Source organism: Thamnophis elegans, chromosome 7, assembly GCF_009769535.1.
Source record: "Thamnophis elegans isolate rThaEle1 chromosome 7, rThaEle1.pri, whole genome shotgun sequence".
Classification (NCBI taxonomy): domain Eukaryota; kingdom Metazoa; phylum Chordata; class Lepidosauria; order Squamata; family Colubridae; genus Thamnophis; species Thamnophis elegans.
Window position 1 is genome coordinate 19,320,660 of NC_045547.1, and position 13,832 is coordinate 19,334,491.

General features: G+C 39.0%; 1 protein-coding gene across 1 annotated transcript in view; it reads right to left on the reverse strand.

Moving 5' to 3' along the window:
• The window catches only part of SYT10 (synaptotagmin 10), a 55,882-nt gene that overhangs the window by 15,918 nt on the left and 26,132 nt on the right, over positions 1-13,832 (reverse strand). Inside the window, exon 3 of the mRNA XM_032221903.1 lies at positions 4,324-4,888. Within this exon, the coding sequence (XP_032077794.1) occupies positions 4,324-4,888 (565 nt within the window). The remainder of the gene's footprint in view (positions 1-4,323; positions 4,889-13,832) is intronic.

The following is a 13,832-nucleotide window of genomic DNA, read 5'->3' on the forward strand; positions in this document are numbered from 1 at the left end:
TAAACTGGACGTGGGCGTGGTCAGCATGTGATGCATCTGGCCCATGGACCAGGAGTTTGACGGCCTTGCTAAAGGCTGTCATTGGAAAGAATTTATGCTGGTCTAATTGCAAAGGGTCACTCTGATTGGAAGATAAATCTATCAATCACATATCCAATTCTCTGAACCAACACCGCTGGTTCTTATCTTCCCAAATGCTAACAGAGTTTTATATCTCTCCCATTACTTAATTCTGTACTGCTCCGTGCAATGTGGCAGATCTCCCAAACCTTGTATCAGATACCATCTGTCAGAAGTTTCTGGATGGTATCAAACCAGCCAAAAAAGGCTGTTCTACCTTGAATGAATAATAAGTATTGGCCCACTCCACACTGGGTGCAGGCTTTATCGAATCCTAGTGTGCAGACCTAAAGCAGAGGTGGTATTTTGCCAGTTTGTCCCGGTTCGGGCCAACTGGTAGTGGCGGGGGTGGGATGCTCTACCCACCCACCCAGACATCATCACAGATGCTCTGCGCATACGCAGAAGCGCTGCGCACGAGCTGCCGCTTCTGAACCGGTAGCGAAGATTAGAGCATTTCATGCCTGACCCAAAGGTGCTTTTCCAAAAGGCAACTGGACTTCCTTGGTTTTCCCCCCTTGAAAACGTTTCACTTCTCATCCAAGAAGGTTTTGCAGTTCAGAATTGAAGAAGCTTCTTGGATGAGAAGCAGAGGTGGGTTCCTGCCAGTTCGCACCAGTTCGGTAGAACCGGTTCGTCAAATCTACCGAACCGGTTAGAAGAGGTTCTACCAGTGGACCCAGAAAGCAGGCCACACCTACAGAAGAGGTTCCAAAATTTTTTGAAACCCACCACTGACACATACACACACACACACATACACACACACACACACACACAGAGATATATATATATATAAAGATAAAGAAAGGAGGAAAGAAATAAAGAAAAAAAGAAAGAAAAAGTGAGAGAGAGATGAAAGAAAAAAAGAAAAAAGGGACAGAAAGACAAAAGGAAGGAGAGAGAGAGAGAGAGAGAGAGAGAGAGAGAGAAAAAACATGACCTGCAAGCCACTCCCACCAGGTCACGTGGCCAGCAAGCCACTCCCACAAAGGAGGCCACACCCACAGAGTAGGTTCAAAATTTTTTTGAAACCCACCACTGATGAGAAGTGAAACGTTTTCAAGGGGAAAAAACTCACGAAAATTCAGCTGCCTTTGGGACAACCATGACCTGGATAATTAATAGATGATATGATGATTGAGAGTCTCCATAGACATACAGTTCACAGGGATAGTATTCATCCATTATATTACACCAAATCTAAATTCCATTGTGTGTAGCCTGATTCGTGGCCCGAGTTTATGTTTCTATAGCTTTAATTAAAGCCTAGCTCGTTGCATTCAAGAAGCTTCATAGCTGGATTATGGATTTCCCAATGCAAGGCCTGCACTCCCTCACTTCACTCTTGGGAAGTAAAAAGCTTGTGGTTTAGAATTCTAATAAAAAAGAAAAGAAGAAAAAAGAAACCCTTGTTCATTAGCACCACATCAGGAAACAGGCACACTAAGCCGGACAATATAATTGGCTTTATGTGCCTGAGAAAGCTGAAGGAGTTCCTGTTAAAGTCAGAATGTTATCCTGCATATATATTAGGAAATCTTACTCATATCCAAAGCCACTCATTTGAAAGAACCCATCAGCAGCACCAGATCTCCATGGCCATGCTGAGTTTTTAAAAGTGAAAATTCTTGCTTTTTTCTCCATAACAGTGAACTATGATAATATATTTTAAAAAGCAATCTCCCTTTAAATGCTAACTAATTGCATGCTGCTGGTGCTATTTATATCTTGATCATTAAGGTTACACTTAGTCTAAGCAGAGCCAAGTGTAGAATAGAATTTGTCTCCCCCATTGGCTCATTTCTTCTACAACCATTTTTTCCCCCTAGTGCCGCGTAATGGAGTGAGCTCCCATGACTTATCCTGGCTTCTGCCAACCTAGCAGTTTGAAAGCCTGTAAAAATGCAAGTAGAAAAATAGGAGCCACTTTTGATGGGAAGGTAACAGCGTTCTGTCAGAGTATGAATATTCATAGACTGGAGTAGATCAGCCAATGAATAGGCATAGCCAATGAGGGCTGTTTTGGGAACAGAAACTGAAGCTTGGAGTCTGGGCCTGGCTTAGCTGAGAATTGAAACTGAAACTAGCCTGGACTTGTCTGCTCTGAATTCTGAACTAAAAACTCCTTTCTACTGTTCTCTCCTGCTTGTGTTCTGCTTGTAACTTTTTCCACGTTGAAAGAATCTACTATGTTGGTATTATACATTTGTTCATCTATTTTTATGTATATAAAGAAGTTAATGAATCCTGCTGCATCAGTTATCTGTGTGTGCTTCTGGATTTGAATTTATGCAACAAACTCTGACATGTTCTGTGCGCCTTTGGCATTTAGTCATGCCGGTCACATGACCACGGAGATGTCTTTGGACAGCGCTGGCTCTTCGGCTTTGAAACAGAGATGAGCACCACCCCCTAGAGTCGGGAACGACCAGCACATATGTACGAGGGGAACCTTTACCTTTACCTAGGTTATAAAACTAGCTCAGTAGTTCTTAGGATAGTGCCCAGAAGTCTTGATATCTCTAGAACAGTGTTTCTCAACCTCAGCAACTTTAAGAAGTTTAGACTTCAACTCCTAGAATTCCCAAGCCAGCATGGTGGCTGACATTCATTGAAGACAAAATCTTCTTGTGTAGGATCATGTTTCTTTGGAACTTAACTCCAATTATTCTACATGTTTCTGGCTCTGTCTTGAAAGCTTCTTCTTCAATGCTAACTTCAATTGTTTCCACGTTTGATCATAAGAACTTTGCAAATTCTGAATGCTATAGCATGATCATCTGTGGGTGCTTTTTAAAACGAAATCCAAGGGACTAGAATGGATTGCGTAATGCCCCTTTCCATGTGTAATGCCTTTGACACTAATAAAGGAGAATATGTGTAGCTCAGGGTTGAAATGAGGGGTCCTTTGAGCTTGGCTGTTTTTTTTTGTCCATGTTTCATTACCCAAACTAGGTAACATCATCAGTGCTAGTCTAAACTTTGACACTATTTGAGTTCCTGTAGGCTTTCATTTTTTTTAAAGGAGCAACTTCTTGTTAAATAAAACCTTATCGTGGCCATTTCTAAGATAGTACAGATTGTAAACACAATGTATTTGCACAGAGCTTCTGTTTTACACAGTCTCAGAAGTAATTTTTCCATAACTCTGACTGTCCATATGAACAAGAATAAGATTTATCATCACTAATAGATTGATCCAAGAATAAAATCAATTAGACACTAGTCCATAGTTCCATATTTCCACACTCCAGGCTTATCCCATACTTAATGGAAGCACCTTTACCTAATATTAGTAAGTTATGGGTTCAATTATGAGTGGATTTGGTATGGATCTACTTACACTTAATTATAATTCTATCATTAAGGTCTTATTTTTGTAAATATTAGCCATCTTCAACACCTGGTCTGACATAAAGGAAGTGAGACTAACAAATGGCAATAATAAGGGAACTGAGGTGTATTTCAATGAAATGTAGGCTATAGGAAAAGGAAAAGGTTGATTGGATACAGGATTAATGTCTTCCTAAGAGTCTTCCTAAGAGTCTATACCTGAAACTTTATTTTTCTCTCTTTAGAAGAAAATAAAGTTCATGTACAGATCTGAAAAAGTGGGGCCTGGTGATATATGTATTTGGAAGGCTATCAGTTAATATGCTCATAAAAGTCTTGAAAGTCTTAATATGGGTTAAAAACCTATTGTTACCATACGGTCTTATATGTAATAGCTACAGAAAGAAAAGTTGTCAATTTTATCAAGGCACAAGAATAACTTACCGTATTTTCCGGAGTATTAAGATGCACCTTTTTCCCGCTAAAAAGGGAGTGAAAATCTGGGTGCGTCTTATACACCGAATACAGCATTTTTGGCCTCCTGAAACCCTCCCCCTTTGCAAAAATGGTCATGCATTGCATTTAGGAGGCTTATAGGATGCTCCTGGAGGCTGGGGAGGGCTGAAATGAGTGAAAAGGGGGGTGGTTTTTGCTCATTTGTGCCCCCCCAGGCCCCAGGATCACTCTATAAACCTCCTAAAGGCTATGCATGCCCCCTTTTTTTGAGCCATTTTTGGGAGGTCTGCAGAGTGCAAAAACTTTTTTTTTAATTTGCCTCTTCAAAATTTTGGTGTGTCTTATTCTCTGAAAAATATGGTATTTTGAAATCTCTTAAAACCATTTTTTTAAAAAAGACAGGGTACTTACTGTAGTGGCACAATGGATGTCTTTCCATACTGTAGCCTCTCTAGATAGATCAGAAACTTCAAAAAAGTTATCAAGAATAACTTCCCCAATCATATCATGTCTAGAAAACCTGTCAAAATCATACACGCTGAAATGTAGCTTCCTGTTGCAAAGTTGATCATAGGCCACGGGAAACTGAAAAGTTTCATTAAAGACAGGGTTTAAAGTCTTCCTATGAACCCGTGTCTGAAACTTTTTTTTCCTGTCTGGAAGAAGGTAGATTTTCACATATGGGTCTGACGTTCCCGTAAAGTCTTTAGCTGGTAACTCCAAAGCTTTAACGATGGTGACCAAAAGCAGTTCGTTTTCATAATCATATTTGAGGGTAAAGTTGAGTTTTCCACAGGTTTTCACGTCCTCTTGCTTGCCTTCGGAATCCACAGATTTTTGCTTGTAAAGCTCAGGTTTTATCCGTCCAATGCTGGTTGTGGTCTCCCCTCTTTGTAAAACTGGTTCTGGACCCATGTTAAAATCGATGCTAGATACCTGCATTTGCCTTGGCAGATGTCTCCTGAAAGAATTGTGTCTGCATTTAGAAACAGAAAGAAATTTAGCTTAGATTATCTTTTTTTAAATAATATTTTTATTGTTTTATATCACAAATTCCATTTCCATTTGTGGCAGCCCCTGAGATATCGGAACACTGCTATCATGTCTCCCCTACTCCTAGTTTAATGAAAAGAAGGACTAGGGGAGACATGATAGCAGTCTTCCAATATCTCAGGGGTTGCCACAAAGAAGAGGGAGTCAAACTATTCTCCAAGTCACCTGAGGGTAGAACAAGAAGCAATGTGTGGAAACTAATCAAGGAGAGAAGCAACTTAGAACTGAGGAGAAATTTCCTGACAGTTAGAACAATTAATCAGTGGAACAGCTTGCCTCCAGATGCTGTGAATGCCCCAACACTAGTTGTTTTTAAGAAGATGTTGGATAACCATTTATCTGAAATGGTATAGGTTTCCTGTCTAGGCAGGGGGTTGGACTAGAAGACCTCCAAGGTCCCTTCCAACTCTGTTATTCTAGTCTATTCATTTCTATATTGAACAGTGTGTTTTCTAGTGTTAAAATACAAAGATCATAAACATCTATGTGCTAATATCAATTGTTATTGAAAAGTATACTATTCTCCATTATGATATCAATTATATAACTATCCATTTCTATATTGAACAGTGTGTTTTCTTGATGTCCAAAGTGTTAAAATACAAAGATCATAAACAACTATGTGCTAATGTCAATTGTTTTTGAAAAGTATACTATCTTCCATTGTGATATCAATTATATAACCATCCATTTCTATATTGAACAGTGTGTTTTCTAGGTGTCCAGAGTTTTAAAATATAAATATCATCATAATCATTATCGTCATGTACATAGAGACATATATGCAATAATATCAATAGTTATACTGTCTTCCATTATGATATCTATTATATAACCTCAAAGTATTTGCTATTTGCTAATAGTTTTCTTTCTCATGTGGTGAAATAATCATGCCTGCATTTAGAAACAGAAATCAAATTTAGCTTAGATTATCTTGATGGGAAAGAAAAATAACTTGGATACCATTAAAAACGAAAGAAATCAAGCAGCATTTCACATTTAACAAGTTTTCAATGTTATTGTTACAACTCTCATGAGGGAACAGTTATTAACAATGCTAGATAATCCAGGAAGATAATTCAATAATTCAGTTCAAGAAGAATAATGATCAGTTAGCAAACAGGAAATGGAGAATTAGGTAGATCAGGGGAGAGGAAGGAGGGGGGGGGAGGCAGATATGGAGGATAAGTAAATCAGGGAGATAATAAGAAAGGTGACAATAGCCTAAATTTATAAGAAATGAGAGATGAAAATTCATCTCCCAGTTGCACCCCAGTAGTCATCATTCAAGAAGTAGTCCTTGGCTTATGACCACAACTGAGCCAAAAATTCAGTGAAGGTTGTGCCATTTTACAACCTTTTTTGCCACAATTGTTAAGTGAATCACTGTAGTTGTTAAATTAATAATAACTAAGTCGATAAATGAATCTGGCTTTCTCACTGACTTTGTGTGTCAGAGGTGATCACATGACCCTGGTGTCAACTCTGAAGTGAACCTGGCTGAGGCCATCTTGGAGGCTTCAGGGTTGCCACACAACAGAGGGAGGGGGGGAAATGGATAGATGGGGTTTGGTAGCCAAAACAAGAAAGTTTTTGTGTGGGAACCAAGGACATTCCGACAGGTGGTTGGCCAGAGGAGGAGCAAAGTAACCAAGCAACTGGCCAACACCTTCATTGGATAGCATGGCCAGTGACTTGGGGGGAAGGGGAAACTTTTACTTTTTACTTAGATGCCATGGGAACTTCAGAGTTGGCTTTCACCAGTTGTGCCAATATGATGTATCCAATAAATTGTTCTTTGAGGAACTTGCCTGCCTCAGAGTTCTGTTTTCTATGGGTGCCTCACTTGGAACGCTGACATCTGGGACACTAAAACCATCATAATTATGAATCAATGGCCAAGCAGCTGAATTCTGATCATGTGACCATGGAGATGCCGGTCATGAGTGTGAAAAATGGCCGTAAATCACTTTTTTCAGTGTTGTTGTAACTTTGAGTCACTAGAGAATTGTTTTAAGTCAGGGACTATCTGTAATGCTGATTTGTAGATGAGCATGATCTTGAAAAGTAAACTAAGAAATTAAAAAAATAAAATAAAACAAATGAATTAACCCTTCAATCCCCCCCCCCTTATTTTTCTGGAAGAAGATAATAGCTATCCTGTATTGCTTCCATGGGCCATAAGGATAATAGAAGCCCTGCTGAGGGAAAGAAGTTTTTCCTTTTCCTTTTTCTATTTCATGAGAAGCTTCCCTAACATTCCCAGTTTGCCCTTCGCCAAAATGGGACAACAACCACTTCTGGAGGACACAAATAAATGGCACCATCCTCTATTAAGACCATACACGATATCAAAGACAGTTTGGTGTGTGTATGTGTGTTTGTTTGTATTTATTCCCTTCCAAATACAGTAGAACCTCTGATTATGGCCATGATTTGTTCCATAATTTTGGTCACAACCTAATTTGGTCGTGACCTGAATCTAACTTTGGAAATTTGGCGCTTACGAAAAAAAAATGGTGCAGAAGAGGAAATTGGCTGCGGAAAAAAAATTGAGAATATTTTGATCGGAACCTGATTTGATTGTGGTTAGAAGCGTTCATGACCAGAGGTTCTACTGTATACTTTTCCATATTATACGTTGCCTTGAAGATCTTTGCCCATAGAGCAGTTTTGGGTTGTTGTTGGCTAAATGCTGCATTTCATGAGCCAAGGTGGCGCAGTGGTTAGAGTGCAGTACTGCAGGCCACTTCAGCTGACTGTTATCTGCAGTTCAGCGGTTCTAATCTCACCGGCTCAAGGTTGACTCAGCCTTCCATCCTTCCGAGGTGGGTGAAATGAGGATCCCGACTGTGGGGGTGATATGCTGACTCTGTAAACCGCTTAGAGAGGGCTGAAAGCCCTATGAAGCGGTATATAAGTCTAACTGCTATTGCTTTTGCTATTGCTATTCATTGCTACTTCACCAAGGCAGGAGTGCACCATCAACTGAATCAGTGCTTGTTCTACTTTTAAACACAATTACAGCCCATGTCATCATGAATGCTGCAATAGAACAATGGTCATAATACTTGCCTCGTAAATAGAAGATGGTTGGATCAAACACGGGGCAGATTTTTTTGGAGGGGAATGACTATTCCTCTCCAGAAGCAGAAGCATTGGCCTGTTCGATCTGTCCCATTTCCTGCTTACATCACCTTTGAACACTGAAGCAAAATATCTTTCTGTGCAGCTGCCCGGCAGTCTGCTTTTGAAGCACCACGTGGGGTTGCTTAATAATGCAAAAAGAGGTGCTTCATGGGGTGCTTCGTGCATTCTGAAGCATCGTTCAAAAGATTTGTACAGTTCTACTCCCCGGTTCTGCTATTTCCTAATCTGAAGAAGCCTCTAGTTTTGTCTTCTTTTGGAACCTGGTAGAAGCTTGGAAGCTTAGGAAGCTGTTGATAGTTAGAAGGTGATTTTATTATCATGTACTATGGACCTTCACAGACATTCACAGGTGACCTTATTACTAAACGAAGGCACAGGAGAATTGTAATGAAATTCTTCTCTTATTTGGAAAAGAAAATCTTGAAACAAATGCCATTTCATTAAATGGATGGAGATGTGCTAGAAAAAAAATGTAGATGCAGAATTCTTCTGCGCAGCTCTATTTAAAACACCTGCACCGAATACATAACATTGTTCCCTTGTCTTCTATTGTTAGAAACTTCATAGGCTGGCTAGGTTGGATGCTACAGAGCGAGTTATTCCCTCGGTGATATAATATCATCATATTCAATGAGATTTGTGCTTGAGGAAGCCAATGCTCTAATGACACAGTGGCTTGCGTCAGTTTCTGAATCCCAACATTTCAGGGAGACAGCTGATTGATGTGTTACTTATTCAAATGTGTTTTGTTCCCATAGCAACGTGGAATGCTTTTCTGAACCAAAAAAAACCTATGGGATTTGTATGATTACCCTACAAAAGGGTCAGGAGCACAGTTAATTAGAAAGTGCACACTTTAGCAGCTCACATCTGCTATGCTGTTCCTCCCACTGCCATGTCCCTTCCCTTTGATTTGTTGCTCTGCCTGGACTCATCTTTGTTCTTTGGAGCCTTGAAGGCAAGCCAGAAATGGTCCTCCACATCCTAGAGAATTTAAATAGGCAAATTCTCAGTAGGATCTTGTCAAATCAGTATCCACCGATCCACTGAAATTGGCCAGCGGGAATTCGTGTCCCTGGGACGATAGCAGCTAAAAGTTGCCAGATGAATTGCTCTTGCAGATTTAGTGGAACCCCAATTTCTAAAATTAAAATGGCATTAACTGGATGCATTTAATTTCTCTCCTTGCACTGAGGGGCAAATAATATGGATTTTGTTATTTGTTAACTAACATAGTTTGTATTTTAATCTGATTTATATTCTTTCTTTTAAAGTGATGTTCGAGATTTATTAGCTTTTAACATTCATAAACTGATAAACAAGCTGGAGACTACTTCCTGATAAGAAAAGTTTGTTAGTACAAATCTGAGTCTGGCTTATCTCTTGTGAACCCTAAACAACCTTTCTTCTTACAATTTATTCCCCCTCAGACCTCATTTTAATAAACATGTATGCTGTTATCTTGTCCAATCAACTTTTCTCTTTCAGATTTCTTTGTTATGTTAACTATAAAAGAGGATGTAAGCTAAAGATTGGGGTTCCCTCTTTGAATGAGGAATCCCTTTTGTCTGAATATTCTGATAAATTGTAATAAAACAATCTTCCTGTCTCAGTTTGTCTCATTGGAAAATATGCACACCGGGGCATGAGCCTGAAAAAGCCATATTTGGCCATCAGCATGGAATGGGACATTTCGAAATATCTGAAGTCTTTCAGACAAGAACAGCCAAATGCAGAGGATAGAGCAAATCAATTTACTGAAACAATTTGTGTTTCAGACCAACTCTTGCATGGAATTACTGTCATCTGGCTCGAGTTTTGCTTGAGGGTCTGGGCTGTTAGCTTTTCCTGTCCAAGAATTGCCACCTGTGCTCTCATCCTACAGAGGATCCTACTTTCTTCTGAACCAAAACTTTCCTGTCCTATTTACTTCCATCATCTCCTTTTCCCTAGATATCATCTTTAAAACTGCTACTCTACTTTCTGCTTGCCAGGCCACAGCTGCAGGTTCTTTCTACCATCAGAACTCCTGCCTGGTTATGCACAATATTCCAGATCCAGTATCAGAGGAAAACAAAATCGGAACAGCACCAACACAATGCTTTTCTGCTGGCTCATTTTCATGCATTCAGCTACAAGTCAAACTTTTTAACCAAGTAATGAGACATCAGTTGATAAACAAGCAAGTCTTAATCTTAACTTAGATGCTGGTTTCTTTCTTTCACTTAGTGGCAGCAGAAACCAAGATGCTATGGGGACATTGGGCCACAAGATGAGTATTGCATTTGCCAGAGACCAGGAATAGAAGAATACTCAAATTCAACAGAAATTGTTTAGTAGGTTTTGAATAAGTAACATAATACATTTTACCACCTAAATGGCAGATTAAGCAGGATTCCTTAAGATCATGAAGTAACTCATGAAAAGAGCAGCCATTCAGGTGATTGTTTCCAGGAATGGAGCCCATAACTGCAAAGTGTAGTATCTTGTAAGAAGATGTATCAGTGACACTTTTGATGACTTTATGGTAACTTCTGAAATAAGCCCATTTTATAGAACATAGCATTGAAAGAAAGCTAACACTCTAGTCTCCATGCTTCTGAGTTCCTGTACGATAGAATGTTGGACTAGATGATCCACTGGCAAATTGGAACTTACATAAAAAATTCAGTAAGTGATTATGCTGAAAGCAACTTTAACTTATGGTTTTGAGTTAACCATTGATTGTGGTGACTGATGGGAACACTATTCTTATTTAAATAAATGTCTTATTTTGCATTTATTCAACTATTTACAAGATAACCATTCAATGCATCCTTGAGAGCAGAAACCTCTGTATTTTTTGGAGTATAAGAAACACTCCTCCCCCTAAAAGAGGGTGAAAATTAGCCCCACCCATCCACCGGCCCCGACCCTTTGGTCTCTGCCTCCCAGCAATTTATCTCCTTGCAGCAAACAGGGAAGATGGGGCTTGCAGAAGCAGCAATAGGCTATGGCAATCCCTGCAGCCTGAAACAGTTGATCATCAGGAGACCCGTGCTGAAACTGAAATTGAAAGTGAAATGGGCTGTTTCATGTTTGCTGCAAGGAGGCAAATTGCTGGGAGGCAGAGGCAGATTTTTTTGGGGTGTGCTAATCAGGCTAAACTGAAACAGGCTGTTTGTTGTTTGCTGCAATGAGGTCAATCAATAACTATAAATGCCTATAGAATGTTCAAATTATTAGACTTATTTTTTAAAGACTGCTTTATTATTGTTCTAGACAATTTAACAAAATGAAGAACCTTTTTAAAATAAATACTTGATTTGAAGAGTGCTATTTTATCTTCTTTTAAATAGCAGAGAATAACGTATACTTCCAAAAAGCCACATCAATTTTAACAGCATCTGTACAAGTACAGTTTGAAATGTAACACCACGAATATTGTATATCATCTGTACTGTTTGCTGTTCGCTGCAAGGAGGCAAATTGCTGGGAGGCAGAGGCAAATTTCTCCCCCTTGTTTTCCTCTCCAAAAGCTAAGTGTGTCTTCTACTTCAAAGCATCTTATACTCCAAAAAATACAGTATGTCTTGCTGAAAGAACTAAGATGTTCACCACTTACAAAGTTTTTTCTTCAGGCAAGTCAGACATGGCTTGTAGATTCATATGAATGTGGAAGGAAACTTGGAAATCTATACAAATTGCCTGTCCAGTGCAGGAACCTATTGCATTCATTCAATATCTGTGTCACAAATTGCAGTCATCTTGGTAGGGCTGAATGTGCAACTTACTAACACATCAGTGCTGATCTGGAAAATTATCTGAGGTCTACATCCTAACCCAATAGTTAGCTTCTAATATTTGAAAAACAAGACTTACCGTATTTTTCAGAGTATAAAACACACCTTTTTCCCCTCAAAAAAGAGGCTGAAAATCTGAGTGCATCTTATACACTGAATACAGCATTTTTTGCCTCCACTCCCTTCACCAAAATGCCCATGCATAGCTTTTAGAAGGCTTTCAGAGAGCTCTGGGGGCTGGAGAGGGCAGAAATGAGCAAAAAACAATCCGTTTTTGGCCCCCTCAGCCCCCAGCAGCACTCTATAAGCTTCCTAAAGATTATCCATGCCATTTTTTTGAAAAAAAAAATGAGGCCATTTTAGGGGGAAATGGGCCATTTTTTGCTCATTTTTGCCCCTCCTCCCCCAGGAGCACTCTACAGGCCTCCTAAAGGCTATTCATGCCCTTTTTTGAAAAAAAATAGGCCTGTTTTCATGAAAAATGAGCAGTTTTTGGGAGGTTTGCAGAGTGAAAAAACTTTTTAAATTTTTTTTCCTTTTCAAAACCTTGCTGCATCTTATACTCCAAAAAATACGGTATATGTCTGTCTATTTGCTTCACTTTATTCCTATGCTTGAATTCACATGCTTGCAATTAGTCTTACTGCAGATACTCAGTTTTAAATTTCCTGAATCAATGTAATGTAATGTGACATTCCATTGTGATGTTGTGAGTTTTCTGAGCAGCAACAATGCAGATGCTTCCAAAGAGCTATAAATTAAAGGGGAATGAACACAATCATCAGTGTTTTGATGAATGTAACCACAAAAAGACTTTATATTAAGGAAAATGCTTTTAGTAATGAGTGTTGGGAAAAGCACAGAGGGAAATTTGAATACGTTTATTATGCACATATTTAAAAAGCATTTAAAATTGAATGGCAAAATTGGAAAAATGAGGAAATGAATTAAAATGAAGTTCTTACTAGACAGATTTATACATTTCTACTCGCCAGTGTCCCTGGATAGGATACTAAAAAGCTGCCTCATTTCCAGTGAGACATGTTGACCAAGTTCAAGAATCTAACTCGGAGATGCCAGGAGTTGAACCTTGTATTTTATGGCTACAAACAATATAGTTTATGAGTGGTGCAGTGGCCTAGAGGTGGAGCTGTCACCTCACAATCAGGAGGCTGTTAGTTCGATCCTAGGTAGAGGCAGATATTTCTCTCTTTTCTGGGCACAATGAGAATGTATCTGCTGAACAAAGTTCCGCATTGGCAACAAGAAGGGCATCCGGCCAGTAAACACTCAGCTCCATTCAGTTGCCTAGACTCCACCCCACAAGGGCTTATGGGGTCGTTAAAAGAAAGAAGATGAAACAATATAGTTTTCTTTATTCAATTACAAGGTTGGGTAGAGAGAATTAAAACCTATACCCAGCCTAAATAAATTTCTTATGCCCCTGCATAGAACATTCAATTGATAAGAAAACATTATTGTAACCTTGAATAAATAAGGAAACCAGCGGTGATAATGGACAGATTATAAGGAATTTACTACATGTCTCCTCTCCTTTAATCTCTGAAACCCTCATTATGAGTAAGAATCCCTCAGGAACAAAAATCATACTGTTAAGTGCAGCCTTGCCATTTTCTAGCTGGGGAAAAAAAACGGAATTTAATCTAATCTTAGTGGCATGTTTTCTGTAATTAAAAGCAAAAGAAAATAAAGAAAATCCATTATCTTCTTGTGTCCAGATATAAAAGCTGTAGTCCCAGATTCTTTCTCATTACTTGATAAAATGTTACATTTTGAAAGAAGCCAACTCCTCTTCTGATCAATGATAACAAAAGTCTGAAAACGCACAGAAATAATCTACAAGATATTGAAAACGAATGTAGCAAATGTGAGAATTTTGTTACAGAGTTCTTAGAAATCAGCAAAATCACAGCA